General features: G+C 45.8%; 1 protein-coding gene across 2 annotated transcripts in view; it reads right to left on the bottom strand.

Moving 5' to 3' along the window:
• Window positions 1-13,435, bottom strand: part of spryd3 (SPRY domain containing 3) — a 50,995-nt gene that overhangs the window by 28,039 nt on the left and 9,521 nt on the right. The window contains exon 7 of one of the 2 annotated variants that reach the window (XM_030352518.1): window positions 1,292-1,402. The exons of the other annotated variant lie outside the window; for it this stretch is intronic. Coding sequence (XP_030208378.1) covers window positions 1,292-1,402 — 111 coding nt within the window. The remainder of the gene's footprint in view (window positions 1-1,291; window positions 1,403-13,435) is intronic. 2 annotated transcript variants of the gene reach the window in all.

The raw sequence follows: 13,435 nt of genomic DNA, 5'->3' as shown, positions 1-13,435 counted from the left end.
CATTGTCATCGACCCAAAACCTGATGGTACTCTAAGGTTTTGTAACTCCAGGACGCCAACCCCATACCCCTTGTTGATGAACTGAGCGACTAGGAACGGCACCATTTATCAGCACGTATGTCCTGACCTGAGGTTATTGGAACGTTCCCCTTTACGAAACAGGCCAAGGAGAAGACAGCGTTTTCAACCCCAGATGTACTATACCACCACTAAGTCCTGCCCTTTGGAGTACACAGAGCGTCCCCTACAGCCCAGCGGATGATGGATGTAGTCCTGCGACCCCAACAAGAGTACGCCGGAGCCTAGCTGGATGACATCGTCATCCATAGACTGGGCCTCCCGTCTGGAGCGGTAAGAGGCTGTCAGCGGGGCCCTACGGAGAGCAGGATTGACAGCCAATCCAAATAAAAATGCAAGTTGGGGGTTGAAGAGACAGAATATCTGGGATACGTCATCGGGAGAGAGAATGTCAAGCCACAACAGAGCAAGGTGGAACATATCACAGCCTGGCCCCGTCCTACTGCTAAGAAACATTTAAAATCTTTCCGGGGTTTCGGTTTGCTATGACCAGAAATGTACACGTCAGTTTTTTTTTCCACTGCATATTTTTAACGGCTCTCGTTCTCCAAACAGACGCCTCAGAGATGGGGCTGGGGGCGGTCCTGTCACAGGTCCGCCCCCAGCAGTAAGTTATGAAACATAAGCAAATGTGCTTTATTGATGGGAAGGAATGCTGGCCCGAATGGCCAGGCATCAGCCAAGATTTGTTGGTTAGGAAGAACACCCTTGTTACTGATCCTGCTCATCTTAATTGGATAACAGTGAACAAAGATAAAATCGCAGAGTCACTTGACGGTTCCTCGACTACAGGACTTCCACTTCAGAGTGGAACAATGGTCTGGTCTATTTTAAATAAAGCCCCTGTTACTTTTGAACCTATCTAAAACCCGCCTGTTGTCTGTTTCGACAACGAAGTAGACCAATGTTCAATCAAACACTCGCACCGGATGAAATTAATTACTTTTAGGACTCAACACCTGCCTAAATTTCCAAGCTACCTCTATCTACCTTACACCAAGTCACTCAGGTCATCCAACCCACACCTGTTGGCTGTATCTTCTCCTCTTCTACCACCACTGCATAGACCCTCTGTACATATTATTTATTTTATTTGTGTTCTTACACATCTGGAACAATGTCCCCCTACCATCAGATCAACCGTCTGTTGATTGCTATATGAAACGGGTCAAAAACCAACTGTTATAGGATTGCCCGGCTGCTGAATGCTTACTTTGTTATGCGTCTCCTGTGCGCCAAGTTTGTTTGTACTTTTTAATGGATTCTCTTCGTCTGTTTTTTCCTTTGTTTTCTGTATCTTTATTGATGTAACGCACTTCGTTATCTGTAAAAAGAAAAAAGGGTTTAAGTGCTGTAGAACTAATTCTTACTTAAACCACATAACATCGTAAAAAAAATCCTAATATTGCATCTACATTTTTAATACATTTTTAGTACTGTGAGGCCCGTTCCGATCAGTCCCTGATTAGAAGCACAGGGTTCAAACTGCAGTAAGAAGGTACTAAACATGTACAAACACACATATATATATATATATATATATATATATATATATATATATATATATATATATATATATATATACATACAGGATAAACAGGCCTGGATCTCTCAAACTCAATGGTAAGCAGGAGTTCTCCATCCGTTGGCCTCCCCATTATTGGTCTGATATCATGCTTGTACCTGGAGGTTAAACGACTCCACACCTAGAATACAGATGAATGCCTATCATGGACCTAACCATATGTGGTGCTCCAGATAAACACTCATAATCCCGGGTTAGAAAACAAAACCGAGACATCTTTTGTTAACTGCTCTCCTCTTTTGTGTGGTTCCTCCTCCGCCCCCACGGTCGTGTCCAGACACCTCCCTCCTGATCACCAAGGAGGGGCGGGGGAAGCGGTTTCATTGTGAGGAGCATCACTCACCCCTTCTCTCTGCTCCCGTACCGCTGAGTAATGGAAGGGTGTGAGGGTGAAGGAGAGCGAGGGAGACGTAGCCTTGGGCTAAGCATGCCTCACTGGGATGCTGACAGACCCAGGTATCCACGCCTGTTGTTCTTCTACTAGCTGTCACCCTCCTCCTCCCCCTACCCCCCCCCCCCCCCTCATCCCCCCTTCTCAATGTCCTCCTCTACCTCCTCCTCTTTCCCCACCTCCTCCTCCTCCTCCTCCACCCCCTTCTCACAGTCCTCCTCTTCCACTTAATCCTCCCACCCCCCCCCTTCTCACTGTCCTCCCCTTCCACCTTCTCCTTCCCCCCCTTCTCACTGTCCTCCTCCTCCTCCTCCTCCTCCTCCTCCTCCTCCTCCTCCTCGTGGGGAGGCGTGTGCAGGGCCATGTTTTGTTGACCCGCTGCCGGGGCAACCGGTGTTAACGCCCAGAGAAAAAGGTCCAGTTTCCTGTCTTGCCTAATGGGGGAGCAATAGAAAGGTGAACCTTCGGAGGCTCTGATGTGGTGTTCCAGACGAGCCCGGGCCCCGTCTCCCTGCAGCGCTGCCACCGGGCCTCCCAGGTCCTTCTTAGTTTGGTGTTATTGTAAACGCCTTATTGATATAAGGCCATTAACCCTTTCAATTGAATAGCTCTTCCTGTATCGTTAACAGATCTATAAATTAATCAAATTATTTTTACTATTGGATTTTAAATTTCATAATTAAGAAAAGTCTAAATTAAAGAGTTATATAGACTGCAAAGTTTACAACAACGCATTAACCTGCTCTTTCAGATCAATTAAACCATTTACGTAAGAAACAATGATTCAAGTTATTCTGGAAATATTGGAGCCGGTTTTGGCCCGAAGACAGGAGCTTGGATTCCCTGTTCTGATGCAGCTCTCACTGGAGTGATATCAACTTTTCCGGTGGTTTTATCTGCAACTTGAGAGCAGGAAGAATTTTTGATTGACTGAAACAAATGCATAAAAAAATTCTAATGCTGCATCGAGGTAGAATGCTCTCTCTGTAGTAAACGAAAACCTGAAAGATCACGTTTGCACCAAGGCATCTACAAGAGATACTTAGGAAACATAATAAACTACACCGTTCGTGTCTTTGTTTATATAGTCAGGGAAAAACAGCACATTGGCCCTTGCTATAGTCATAAATTGCCATAAAATCATAACCAAGCAGTACAACCCAGTAATACTTATGAGTAATATTATCCCTGGTACACACCACGCACTTGCATGTGGCTTTCTTGGTGATCTCAAATATATCAGCAGAGGCCAACAGATCTTTTTGTTTAGTTCGGTTTTTTGTATTCAATACCTACACATTAGTCACACCCAACATCACAGTTTGCATGCAATATGGGAGTCTCTTGTTGTGGGGTTGTCCTTGTTCAAACTAGGGTAAGGAGTTACCCTAGTTTGGCACATTGTTGTTACAAAACAACCTGTGCCAGACATGTGCCAACACAATATGTAAACCAAAGCCTGTCATTATGACCGCAACAGCTAATACATGAGGTTAGGTTAGGTGAACCCATAGGTACAATTAAAAGACAAGTTGATATTAGGCTAGGTGCAATTAGCATGCCTTACGGCCACATCCCCTCCCGTGTCCCAACAACTCTGTATTTAAAAAGCGTCTGGAGGAACAATGGCTACCCTTTTCCCTCCATTTACAGGCGGTTGATTATGAAGAAGCTGTAAATGGCAAGCATTCTAATTACTTCAAAGATGTGCGTCAAACGGTGGCCGCAGTCCGCAACTGGCCGGCCGCAGGCCACACCTGGCCTGCCACGGACCGCACCTGGCCGGCGACAGACCGCACCTGGCCGGCCGCCCTCACCGACTGCCATCCCACAGGGAATGGGGGATTTAACTAACTATGTCTGGCCCTGATAAACGTATTCACCGGTTATATGGAAACAATTAACTTTGTCTGGCCCCTTGATAAACTATTCACCGGTTATATGGAAACAACTAACTATGTCTGGCCCCTTGATAAACCTATTCACCGGTTATATGGAAACAACTAACTATGTCTGGCCCCTTGATAAACCTATTCACTGATTATGTGGATTCAACTAGCCCAGTGCCGTATTTGCATAGTAAACACAATTAAAGAACCAGTAACAATTATAAATACTACTGTAGCAGATTAAAACCTATTGCATTCAAATAATATAAAATCCTCAGCTGTAGAAATATTACTATATTAATCAAGGCAATGTAGAAATGTCCAAAGGGCACTGATCGGTTCCCTCACCGTGATCAAGTGCTTGGTAATTGATTGTAGTAATTACACAAACAGTGTAATCAGTACTCTCATACTGATGGATTTAAGAGGTGTCTTACCCTGGTGTGTGGCTCAGCTGCTACCACTGACGTCTTTGAAAGGGTTCAAATACATTAACAAATAAATGATGACATTATCATTGAGGACCAGATTGATCCAGTGAGAGGTTGCCATTAAAAGATGTCCGGGAGTGCTAAATGTATCAAGCAGTTCAATTTGCATTATATTTTGTTGTGCAAGAATGTGCAAGCTACAACAGCTGCAGTGTTTAGGAGAAAACACTGTTTTATTTAGAAAAGTCCAGGTTGAATTATGTTGTCCACAAAGGACTGGGATGCTTATCATAGAGTATAATTGGAAAAGGAAGAACTTATGTCCATTTTAGAACAATGCCATCTCAACTCGAGAAGGCATTACAGTCCTCAAATGAAGGTACACATATTAAGGATACAAAAGAGTGCCCTGCTTAAGCTCAACATTTAGTAAAAAGTATGGTTTGGCACTCAAACTCATGATTATTCCACAAGAGTAATGTCCATTATATCTCCAACATTGTCTATGAGATAAGTATTATAACCTAGTCCTCAACACTTCAAAAATTGTGGACTAAAAAAACAGTTTGGTTATTTCTAGATACAAATGAATTTTGTCCCTCACTTCATAAGTGCTACCTCTGGAACGGACCTGAACAAAATTATTCTGTCCTCTTCAATGTGAATGAAGCCTGCAGCAGAAGATTCCCCACTAATGTGTGCTTGTGAGGCATACCTCCCAAAGCTATAGGTGATGATAGCTGCTAGCAGAGAGGATGCTTCTAAACACACAAATCTGTCAGTGGTTTCTGACAGACTCTCACTGTGACGCAGCCGTTGCCTGTGCAAGAAAACTCGGAGTCAAGGGCAACTCCAAGAACAGAGGGAACACAAATAGGAGTGCTGCGAGGGGAAACTGATGACGTGGGTCTTGCAGAAGAGCAAAAGCACGTCTCGATACTGGCGTGTACTTCGACTGTAACAGGCAAACAACTTCCAGTGGTTTCCTGTCGCGGGCGATTGCAAATTGGGTTTTTCCTTCCATCAGCCTGAGCATGGGAAGCAATTAACAAACAATTACGCAATAAACCTTCTGCCTTTAAAATATGGAGACGTCACATTTTCAAAACTAGGACTAGCTGTCAGAAGACAAACAGCTGAAGCTGAAACCTATTCCCTGTTGTTGAAACGCCAGGCCAGTTCTATCCAGCCAGCCTTCCATTCATCCTGGCGGTGTCAGTCCTTACACACATGCCTAAAGGTGAGTCACCCTGGCTTCCTCTTTCTCACGCTGCTCAGTTCCTACAGCCCAAAACAACCGGAATACTGTCCTTAGCAGGATGGGAACCCGGGCCCTTAGCGGGAAGGGGACCCGGGCCCTTAGCGGGACGGGGACCCGGGCCCTTAGCGGGACGGAGATCCGGGCCCTCAGCGGGACGGGGACCCGGGCCCTCAGCGGGACGGGGACCCGGGCCCTCAGCGGGACGGGGACCCGGGCCCTCAGCGGGACGGGGGCCCGGGCCCTCAGCGGGACGGGGGCCCGGGCCCTCAGCGGGACGGGGGCCCGGGCCCTCAGCGGGACGGGGACCAGGGCCCTCAGCGGGAAGGGGGCCCGGGCCTTAGCAGGACAGGCTGGTGGGGAGCACGTGCACGATAAAAGGCTAACTAATCATAGTTAGCGTCCTATTGATGACATGGTTCAATTGAGCTTTTCTTTGACTCATCCCTTCATTAGGGAAATAATAAGTACCAGTAAATACCAAGTTATAAATGCCAGAAATAATGCATTAGAATGACTTGAAGTGGACCTGGTCAAAGAACCAGTCAAAAGAGTCCAAACCAGGGCCTTGATGAGTCACTTGATAGCCCTTAATACCGGAGGCGACCGGTGCAGGAGTGGTGGTGAGGCTCCGAGGAGACAGTGCTTCTACCTGCTGCTTTGTACACACATGCCGAGGCGTAGGGGGGGGCGCTAAGGGGTAGGCCTGGGCCATTTGGCCTAAAAATAGAATCTCAAATTTTTCTAACCAAACCCAAATATCGATTTTAATAGATTTTGAAAAGAATTGAAAAATATATATATTTTTTTAAGTTTGGTTTTATTTGAAGAATAACAATGATAAACAAAAGCAAAATAAACAACAAACATCCCCCACTCTGCTGCGCGTCTCAGTTTAAGATGTTGGAATAAATGTGATGTGCTGCTGCTTATGGTTACCTAATACTTTAAGCAAACCCTACACTCACTTTTTTCAGTGCATGCTGCCAGGTTGATACCTAACCTTTGTTTTTTTACCAAAAAATAAATAAAATCTATATATATATACATATATATTTTTTATAATCGATTTTCTTTTAAAAAAATCGTCCTCAACCATTAATTCCAACTGCGATGAAAAAAAATCGATTAATCGCCAACCTCTACTTAGGACAGGAGCGCCCAAGAGAGACTCAAGACTCACCTGTTCAGAGTTCAGGTCCTAGACTCTGCATAGCCACCCCCCCCCCCCCCCCCCTGCTCATTGTAAGGCGTACTTAGTTATAGTACTTAGTTTTGTAGCATCTTAGCCTAGCTATCTTTGTTTGTATACAGGGAATGGGTTACCCTAGTGATTGTTCATGCTCTGCACTTGGTTCTTTGAACATCCTTACTGTACCGACAGAGATATGTTGTTTCACCTTCTTCTGACAAATGTTCTTATTGTAAATCACTTGGATAAAAGTGTCTGCTTAAATGTAAGATAGATGTGCACAGCTAGGGAGTGAGCTGGGGGAACTGATAAGAGAGAGGTGCCCTCGCCCGCCTGCCCATTCACTCATCCGCAACTGAGGGGATTAGGTTGGCAGGCAAAGCTACTGCCACGGCAACCGAATGCAGACGATCACTGAGTTGTGTTCGCTCTGAGCCGCACGTATGCAGTGGGCCAGCAGCCGTCTCACAGGCACAACACAGCCAGTCCCCCTAATCCAACCGGCTATTCAACTGAAACAGCAGTGGGTGACACGGACGTGACATGGTCCGGGGACTAGGGTGGATGAGGAACATGCAATAAAGTCTTACCGACCTCAAGCACCTGCGTGCCAAGAGTTTATTGTGAGAGGGCCTTAAAGCTTAGAAAAATTCATATTACTTTATCAACAATGCTGATAGTTCATAATTAGTAGTTTGGTTGCAGTGCGAGCTACACGTTTGTTTTATTATTTTTTTTTAATTGCCATCATATGAACTGCCATACGAACGCTTCGCGCGTGTGTCGGAAAAATCACACCCCGAGAAGTTGTAAACATTGCGGGTAGCCAGGAGGCGGGACTTCTGCACTTCAGCACCGCCCACTGCAGTCTGACGTCACACTCTTACGGAAGTATGGTTTGAGAGCAAACAAGCCGTTTCACGCACTGGATTGTTCTAGCTTAACAGACATAAATCGTGTATTCATACGTCATATAACAGTCTAAAGGGAAAAGTCTAAATAGCATGATATCACCCCTTTAATAGAGATTGATTGACATCAAACATCTAGATTGCCGCTGAAAATAAACGTATGATCAAATAAAAAAAGAAAAGACAGTATTTATATTTAAAACCTTAATCATTATAATAGTATTATAATAGTCAGCCCGGGGCCCCAGTCACGGCCGTGGGTGACGCCCAGGGGGAGCTGACCTGGGGGTCCTCCAGCAGCCTCAAGAAGGAGGGTCCCTGGGATGAACAAAGACCACAGTTCAAAGGTATTACATTCAAAGGTATTAAGAATCGCATTGGCCATGCACTTCTTGGCAGTATTGGGCATAGTCTACCGGGAGGGGCCATTCAGTCCCGCCCTCAGGGGCCAGGTATGGAGAGGGTCTGCTGCTGGTTTAAGGAAGGTTGAGCAATAGCGGCGCCCGCAACTCAAACTCTAGGGCTTCATAACGTGTGAACCAATGGTCCACTTCACAGAAGCTACGTCCATATATTTTCACACTCCATCATCCTGTTCTAAAACTACCGTCTTAACATGCATCATAAACAAAGGCAAGAGCTAATTAGTCAGGTTAAAACATCAGTTCCCATGCAGGTGACCCAATGCAACCAAATTCTCTTTCCCATTCAAAAGGTTTTTACATAGTGGCTGATCAAACTAGAGCCGTCCCTAGGCTAGCATCACCGCCGGTGTGTCCCATAGTCAAAGCTCTAACCCTGGATTGAGACACCAGTGCAACTCTTTCAGAACAAACTGAGCCACCGAAGGCAGAGGAATTGAATTAAAACTCCATTTACGTTATGTATGAATATGTGCAGTATGAGATGAGATCAGTATTCATAGCCTTGAGGAAATTGGCCTTCAGAAGTCAAACGACGATGACAAGATGAAACCATGGCATTCATTGGGAAGGTTCTTGAGCCAAGAGTGAAGACGAGGCTTTACCAGAGGTGCATCCACCCACTGACATAAAAACCTTGAGAGGATTCTGAGACATGCAATACACTTGTTTGGAGGATCACCAATATTTTAATTCTAAAGGCAAACATGATAACTATGGACTAAAACTAAAAAGGGCGGACCCAGATGCATCACAGTCGTAAGTTATCCAAACCATTGAGGCCGCGTCGGCCTAGAATGTGATGGAGAACATCTGGATGGGAAGGATGAGAGCTGGGATCTGATGGCCACTGATCTCAACAGTGTGGCTGCCGCCTGCAGTGTCAACTGTTGAGGAAAGCAAAGCCATAGCTCAGACAAGTCCCTACCGTGGTGCTCAAACCCTAAGCTCAAACAAGTCCCTACCGTGGTGCTCAAAGCCATAGCTCAAACAAGTCACTACCGTGGTGCTCAAACCCTTAGCTCAAACAAGTCACTACCGTGGTGCTCAAACCCTTAGCTCAAACAAGTCACTACCGTGGTGCTCAAACCCTTAGCTCAAACAAGTCACTACCGTGGTGCTCAAACCCTTAGCTCAAACAAGTCATTACCATGTGCTCAAACCCTTAGCTCAAACAAGTCACTACCGTGGTGCTCAAACCCTTAGCTCAAACAAGTCACTACCGTGGTGCTCAAACCCTTAGCTCAAACAAGTCATTACCATGTGCTCAAACCCTTAGCTCAAACAAGTCACTACCGTGGTGCTCAAACCCTTAGCTCAAACAAGTCATTACCATGTGCTCAAACCCTTAGCTCAAACAAGTCACTACCGTGGTGCTCAAACCCTTAGCTCAAACAAGTCATTACCATGTGCTCAAACCCTTAGCTCAAACAAGTCACTACCGTGGTGCTCAAACCCTTAGCTCAAACAAGTCACTACCGTGGTGCTCAAACCCTTAGCTCAAACAAGTCATTACCATGTGCTCAAACCCTTAGCTCAAACAAGTCACTACCGTGGTGCTCAAACCCTTAGCTCAAACAAGTCACTACCATTGTGCTCAATGCATTCCACGGCTTTGACACATCCACATAAAAAGCATACCAGTCTGAAAAGTATTTTATCTTGCGGCAATCTTGCCCTCTCCTTATTTCTTTTTCGTCAAACCACCAATAAAGACTTTCATCAGGAACGGTTATTATCCATACTCAGCGAATAGCAACACATAAAAAGATCTCAATGTTTGGCCCGAACACTCCAATCTAATTTTGTTAGGTGAAAACAGGGAGTAGACCTCCATGGCAACGGATGTATACATCCACAACTCCGGGAAGACCTCAAGCCTCAGGTGAGAGCTCCATATGAAAGTGTGTGTGTGTGTGTGTGTGTGTGTGTGTGTGTGTGTGTGTGTGTGTGTGTGTGTGTGTGTGTGTGTGTGTGTGTGTGTGTGTGTGTGTGTGTGTGTGTGTGTGTGTGTGTGTGTGTGTGTAGCAGAAAGAAGAGCAGAGAAGAGGAGAGAGAGGAGAGGAGAAGAGATGACAGAGAGAGGACAGAGTGAGGCGAGGAGAGAACAGAACATAGGACAGGACTGCAGATGGCCAACAGACCAAGGCTACATTTATGTCTTTGTTGAAACCCAACCCTGTACTTATTTTAAAAGATAAACTGACAAAGGCACTCTTCTTAAAGGTCCCATGGCATGCTACTTCATGGATGCTTTAATATATATATTAGTGGGCCCCTACACAGCATTAGTAGACTTTCCTGAAATTCAGCCGTGGTGCAGAGTTACAGCCACTACGAGCCAGTCCCACATTGAGCTTTCCCCAAACGCGGCGTTTCGGTGTCAGTAGCTTTAATGCAAATGAGGAGGAGAGAGGCGGATCAAGGAGGAGGGTGGGGGTGTGGCCCTGAGCAGCTTGCGGCCACGGTACCATGCACTCTGTTTACAGTTGATGTATCGCAATGGCGAGGCGCACACAGACTTTTGCCGTGTTCGGTAAATATTCTAGAACACTCCTGGGGCTCCGGCTGGAGTCCTGGTGCTCTATATCTAAATGATATCTTATTATGATCTCTATATCATATAATAGTGATTACATATCGATAATATATAATCACGACCAAAAGCCGTGTGCGCCTCCAGACAATATTATGAATCTCAAACGACTGCGTCGGGTTCTCCGACGTCTCTGGTTCTTCCACGTCGACATCAATCTGAAGTAGACTGAACCACGACATGGTGGAGAAAGGGATTGTTGCCCGCGATATCTCCCGCCGGAGCCTCGCTGCCGAAAGACCATCGCCTCGGCAGCGGGCAGAGGTCAGCGCTTAGGCACCACCGCCTCCTACAGCGGGCAGCTCCGAGGCGGTGGTCCCTCGGCTGCGGGCTGCGGGCAGCGGGAAATCCAAATCATATAATACATACTATCATGGCCAAAAGCTGTGTGCGCCTCCAGACGATATTATGAATCAACGACTGCGTCGGGTTCTCCAACTTCTCTGGTTCTTCCACTTCCACATCAATCTGAAGCAAACTGAACCGCACGCTGCCGGCTACCCGCTGCCCGCTGCCGGGTGGTGGTGTCTCGCGGCAGTGAGCGTGGCATGTCGCAGTTCATGTACTTCAGGGAGTTATGGCCAAAGTTCCTTTCCCCCAATTCCTTCTCAACCATAGCTGAGATAACCCCAACTACAGTCTCGTTGTGGAAATAACAGAGACGTTAAAGAGCCGACGTGTTAGGCGCCATAACACCAACAGCAGAACGGTTATCCAAATAACAAAGTAGTGTTCACTTCTTTAAAGTGTGTGTAATCACACACACACACAGAGACACATGTGGCGCTCGCACGGTCGTAGCTCATTGTCTCATTGGCGGGCCAAATTCTCTGGCTAGAGAAAGGGGAGGTAACTTGGCCCCTTATGAAGACATATGGGGCCACATTCCAAATTAGCGCCTGAGTTTCAATTTTTTCAAAGGTGAGCGAGCAGGATACCTAGTGCTCACCGAACGCAAGTTTTAGCCACTGGGGGACGATAGGCAGGCTAGGGGAACTCGTATTAATGTTAGAAAACCACCTAAAGTGAGATTTTCATGCCAAGGGACCTTTGAAGTAAAAAATGCTTTAATAAATAGGCTAATTCATAATAGAATTCTTAAAAAGTTGCCAACATGTTTCGGCCATTGTAGGCCTTCACCTGAGAGACTTCACCTGTAATTATTTACTGATCCAAAACAATTAAGTCAAGATTACAAGTCTACTTTCTGAGCCCAAAATCATTAAATATGAATCCTGGATAAACAATCTTGGCCCTCCAAAACTGGTCCCTGCATCGGTTCTTCGTGCCTTTGATTTTGGAATCGTGTCAACTGCCCCACATCCAGCACTGCTGGTCGAACCTCTTGTCCTCACCGTCTCAAAAAGCCTCTGCCCTCCCCAGTGAGCAGCAGCACCAGTGGGGCTGAAGACGGCGTCCTCATGACGAGGACCAAGGTGGAGGGGGGGTTCTTTGCTAGATGGCAAGGGAGAGGAACTTCAAACCCTAAAAAGCTCCTCGCCCGCTGAGCGGCCCAAAGAGCCGGGCCTCCCAGCTGTGAAAACCTCCGACCACATGAGAGGGGGGACGGAGTGCTTGGAGTCCCGTTACTCCCCTTATTGAATTTTTACAACCTGGTGGGCTGCCAGGCTGTTGGCTCAACGGGCACGCTCCGGGAAATGAAAGAGAAAGAGAGCCAGCTTAAGTTGTGTTATCCTTCTTACCCGCAGACCTCTGCTTTTATGACCATAGTCTGCTCTAACAAAGGATAGTGTGTTTACGTGTTTCACATGTTCGAAGTGCTTGTGCCCAGGGGAATGATCACGTCTCTCACACAACCTCAGTACGTAGCAAATGAAAACGACTTTACCGTTTCAATAAGACTCCAAAGGCTAACAATAGCTAAAGAGTCAGGCTTCCAATAGCTTAAGAGATAGACTGACAATAGCTAAAGAGTTAGGCTTCCAATAGCTTAAGAGTTAGACTGACAATAGCTAAAGAGTTAGGCTTCCAATAGATTAAGAGTTAGACTGACAATAGCTAAAGAGTTAGGCTTCCAATAGCTTAAGAGTTAGACTGGCAATAGCTTAAGAGTTAGATTGACAATAGCTTAAGAGTTAGATTGACAATTGCTTAAGAGTTAGGCTACCACTAACTAAAGAGTAAGGCTTACAATACCTAAAGAGTTAGACTGACAATAGCTAAAAAGATAGACTGACAATAGATAAAGAGTTAGACTGAAAATAGCTAAAGAGTTAGGCTTCCAATAGCTTAAAGGCGAAATCCGGTGTAAAATGGATCTGGGATATGTTTAGTATGATAACGAGATGGAATGTTCGTGTGGGAGCATAAAAGCGCGTATAGACGCATTCTTAAGTTGGCTGTTTTTAGCCGATTCTACCAAAACGCTATAAACTTGGAACGATGGGGGCATGTGTTATGGAAAAAACGCAATCTAAATCTAAAGCTAAAGAGTTAGGATTCCAATAGCTTAAGTGTTAGATTGACAATAGCTCAAGAGTTAGGCTCCCAATAACTAAAGAGTTAGACTGACAATAGCTAAAGAGTTGGGCTTCCACTAACTCAGAGGTTCTCCAAGTGTGGGGCGCGCCCCACTGGTGGGGAATAGAGACGTGAAAGGTGGGGCGCGACAATGCAAAAAACCACACACGATTGCTGAGCAGCTCATTCTCCCCGCTGCAC

The sequence above is a fragment of the Gadus morhua genome, chromosome 1 (assembly GCF_902167405.1).
Source record: "Gadus morhua chromosome 1, gadMor3.0, whole genome shotgun sequence".
NCBI lineage: Eukaryota > Metazoa > Chordata > Actinopteri > Gadiformes > Gadidae > Gadus > Gadus morhua.
Note: the sequence above shows the minus strand (reverse complement) of the source record. Positions and strands in the feature narration are given on the sequence as shown.